General features: G+C 37.9%; 1 protein-coding gene and 1 long non-coding RNA gene across 6 annotated transcripts in view; one reads left to right on the top strand and one right to left on the bottom strand.

Moving 5' to 3' along the window:
• Window positions 1-3,459, top strand: part of IL7 (interleukin 7) — a 59,406-nt gene that overhangs the window by 7,887 nt on the left and 48,060 nt on the right. For all 3 annotated transcript variants that reach the window (XM_019651964.1, XM_019651963.1, XM_019651965.1), the window contains exon 2: window positions 2,924-3,060. In XM_019651964.1, the coding sequence (XP_019507509.1) occupies window positions 2,924-3,060 (137 nt within the window). The remainder of the gene's footprint in view (window positions 1-2,923; window positions 3,061-3,459) is intronic.
• LOC109387836 (uncharacterized) overlaps window positions 1-3,459 on the bottom strand; it is an 86,657-nt gene that overhangs the window by 43,550 nt on the left and 39,648 nt on the right. For 2 of the 3 annotated variants that reach the window (XR_002125108.1, XR_002125109.1), the window contains one exon: window positions 2,005-3,159. The exons of the other annotated variant lie outside the window; for it this stretch is intronic. This is a non-coding gene — a long non-coding RNA (uncharacterized LOC109387836). Of the gene's footprint in view, window positions 1-2,004; window positions 3,160-3,459 lie in introns of those variants that run through there. 3 annotated transcript variants of the gene reach the window in all.

The following is a 3,459-nucleotide window of genomic DNA, read 5'->3' as shown; positions in this document are numbered from 1 at the left end:
GGCACTTACGAATAAAGCTCCTAGAAGCATTTGTGTGCAGGGTCTTGTGTGCCTATACAAAGTGAGTTTTCAGCTTATTTAGACAAATACTTAGGAGAGTGATTGCTGGATTAGTGTGGTAAGACTATGTTTTATACACAACCACCAAACTGTCTTGCAGAGCAGCTGCGCCATTTTGCATTCTCACCAGCAGTGAGTGAAAGTCCCTGTGGCTCCACATCCTCACCAGCATTTGATGGTGTCAGTGTTTTGAGTTTCAGCCATTCTAATGGGTGTGTTGTGGTAGCTTATTGTTGTTGTTTTAATTAGTAATTCCCTAGTGTCAGCAGATCCTTGGGATACTATTGCCATCTATCTATTTTTTCTGGTGAGATATGTGAACTAACATCTTAACTAACATCTTAACAATATTGAGTCTTTCTATGTGTGATCATGGAATATCTTTTGTTTAGGTCTTTGGTTGATTTCTTTCATCAGAGTTTGTACTTTTCCTCATATAGATCCTGTTCATATTTTGTTAGATCTATACCTAAGTATTTTATATTTTTTATGCTATTGCAAATGGTGTTGTTTTAAATTTGAAATTCCAGCTCATGGCAGGTATATAGGAAAGCAATTGACTTTTCTATATTAATCTTGTGTCCTGAGACCTTGCTACAATTGCTTATTAGTTCCAAGAGGCTTTGTTGCTGATTCTTTGGGATTTTCTACTTAGACAACTATGGCATCTACAAAAATTAGTTTTTTACAGTTTAAGAGTTGGATCAATGTAATGAGACGTGTCGATTTAACTGATAACCAGTCCTTGAAGCCCTAAATAGCAAATGAAAAACCTTTCCAAATGTTCATCAGATGGGTGAAATTGTCTGACATGTCCCTTCTTTTACTCCACTCTCTTCTCCCCGTACTCACACAGAAGCGGCATGACCCTTGGGAAATTCAGCATTATATTTCTTTGTGGGATTTGGGAAATTCAAGATGATATTGAACACTGTAGCATCACAGTCCCTGATTTTGTACATTGACAAGAAAAAAAATACACACTAAATGGTAATTGCTCCATTTTATATTTCATGACTTTTTGACATTTTCTGCATTAAATGATACCACTAAATTATTCTGAATCACAATAATTTTTTTTATTTAATTTTATTATCTGGGCAGGGAATCAACTCATATTCATTCTGCAGCATTCATAAATAATTACATGTGTGTGAAACTGCAAAAAAAAATATGCTACTGGCAATTCAAAAAGAGTTTTATTCACCAGATTCATAGCACTTTTTTTTCCTTTTTCTGGAAATATAGAGCAGCTAATCTCATTGAAACACACAGCAGATGCCATGATACTATTCAGACAAAGCAAAACATGGCTACTTTTCTTAAGGAGATTAAGTCATAAGATATGGACGAACACGTGAACTAGTCAATCCAAGTGATAGAGCCGTGATCATCTCAAGAAAGTTATCGTCTGTAAATATGAGGTGATATATTTGAGGGAAGGAGAAAGTCACAAAGAATTATTCTTGCCAACATGACCAGTAGAGAAGATGTGGTCACTTATTCACTCAGTACACGGCATGTACTGGATGCTTTGCAGATGTTACTGTGTTTGTATCAGGGAGACCATAATACTAACGCCTACGAAGTGCTTGTTAGGTTCCCGGCATCCGTTGATTTAACCCTCATGATGTCCCTATCAGAGAGGTATTCTTCTTACCTTCATTCCAGAGGAAGAACCTGAGGCTCAGCACTGCCCCGTTTGTACGTGTAAGAAGTATTTAAGCCTCTGCAACTAACCAGCACACTCCCCTGCCCCCCAACAGCCATCTCTTAGTTTATTCATCCAGAACACATTTATTTGCAGCCTGTTATGCTGATTCCATGCCCTGATAATAAAATTATGGCAAACCCTTTGGTGCAGTTGGGTGGCAGAAGATTGGGGATAATACAGTGATGGACTGGGGATAGACGCTTCTTTTATAAAGCTTACGTGTNGGGAAGGCACACGTGTGGAAATGCCTTGCACTTAACAAGTACAGTTACATTTACAGAAAGATGCAATCATGAAGCCCTGGCAAGCTTATGAAGCAATAAGTCGCTATATAACCAGATTTTAATGTCTCAGGGAACCACTGCTTTTCTATCCAGTGTATTACTTCCTGAAATGATATCATTTATAATCTCATTCCTTTCCAGTAGACAGTTGCCCATAATTGTGGAAGCTTTATCAAAAACAGATAGAAATCACTAATTAACAGGGCGTGAACTTTTTTATCAAGTGTTCTAACAGGATAAGAAGGTAGACCAATCAGTGTTTGAAGAGAATATGGGTTTGGGGCACTTAGAAGATACTGCAAAGATAAGGAGTCTCAAATTTAAATGTCACCTCAGTCACAGTCCTGCGAAGGGTAAGCCTGGAGAGAAACCAGGAATGCTGCATCTAGGAAGCAGCTGGACACTTGGATGACTGTCAAGTTTTACAACCTTCACGAGTTTTACAACTGTACAAGTTATATAATCACATGCCAGAGATCATAAAATTTCAAAAACACCATAACTGTTTTACCTGTACTTAGTTTACCTGCAGGTGTTCACTATAGGTCAAAATTGGATACACAGTATTTATGCCCTAGAGTGTTTTCAGAAGCAAAAAGGATCTATCGTCATCATACGTGTGTTCTGCACTTCCCCAAAGGGTAATTTCTAAACAAAAACAAATGAAGGAAAGCTAAACACTAAAATACTGACGACCTACTATGGTTGTTACATAACGTTGAATTTTAGGGTCCTTCCCACTCTGTCCAAAAACCGAGAGGCGTGTGGACAATTAATTATTAGACATCAGTGGACAGGCCCCCTGAAATCAGCTTAGATAATGGGACTTAACATTTAGCTCATTCTTACTGACTGTTGCCTTTAGTTTCTTTTAGGTATATCTTTGGAATTCCTCCCCTGATCCTTGTTCTGTTGCCGGTAGCATCACCTGATTGTGAGGTTGAAGGTAAAAATGGTGAAGAGTATCGGAACGTTCTGCTGGTCAGCCTTGATAAGTCGATGGTACGTGCCGGTTTTCTTTTTCTCACACTTGAACTCATGGGGTAAATTTGAAAGACGCTGTCGTTGAGCAATTTTACATTCCTGTATCTATTTGTATGCCTTGAAAGAAAGTGAAATAACAAAAGAAGAAAACTTAATGAGCTATTAACTATATACTTTCATTGTTGGCATCATTACATCCTTGAAAAATAATTATTTCCCGGACCTTCGGACTCCTACAACTCTCCATCTCAGCCCTAGTTCCCTTGACTGTCAAATGCCTTGAACTCATAATTTAGCATAACTCTCTGAATTTCCTCACTTCCCATTGACAGTTAGTCCCTGTAAAAGCATTATATTAGGAGAGGGAAAGTAATAGAATATAACATTTATAAATTACCCTGAAAGGAGATGTATAGG

This window comes from Hipposideros armiger, unplaced genomic scaffold (assembly GCF_001890085.2).
Source record: "Hipposideros armiger isolate ML-2016 unplaced genomic scaffold, ASM189008v1 scaffold_170, whole genome shotgun sequence".
Lineage (NCBI taxonomy): Eukaryota > Metazoa > Chordata > Mammalia > Chiroptera > Hipposideridae > Hipposideros > Hipposideros armiger.
Note: the sequence above shows the minus strand (reverse complement) of the source record. Positions and strands in the feature narration are given on the sequence as shown.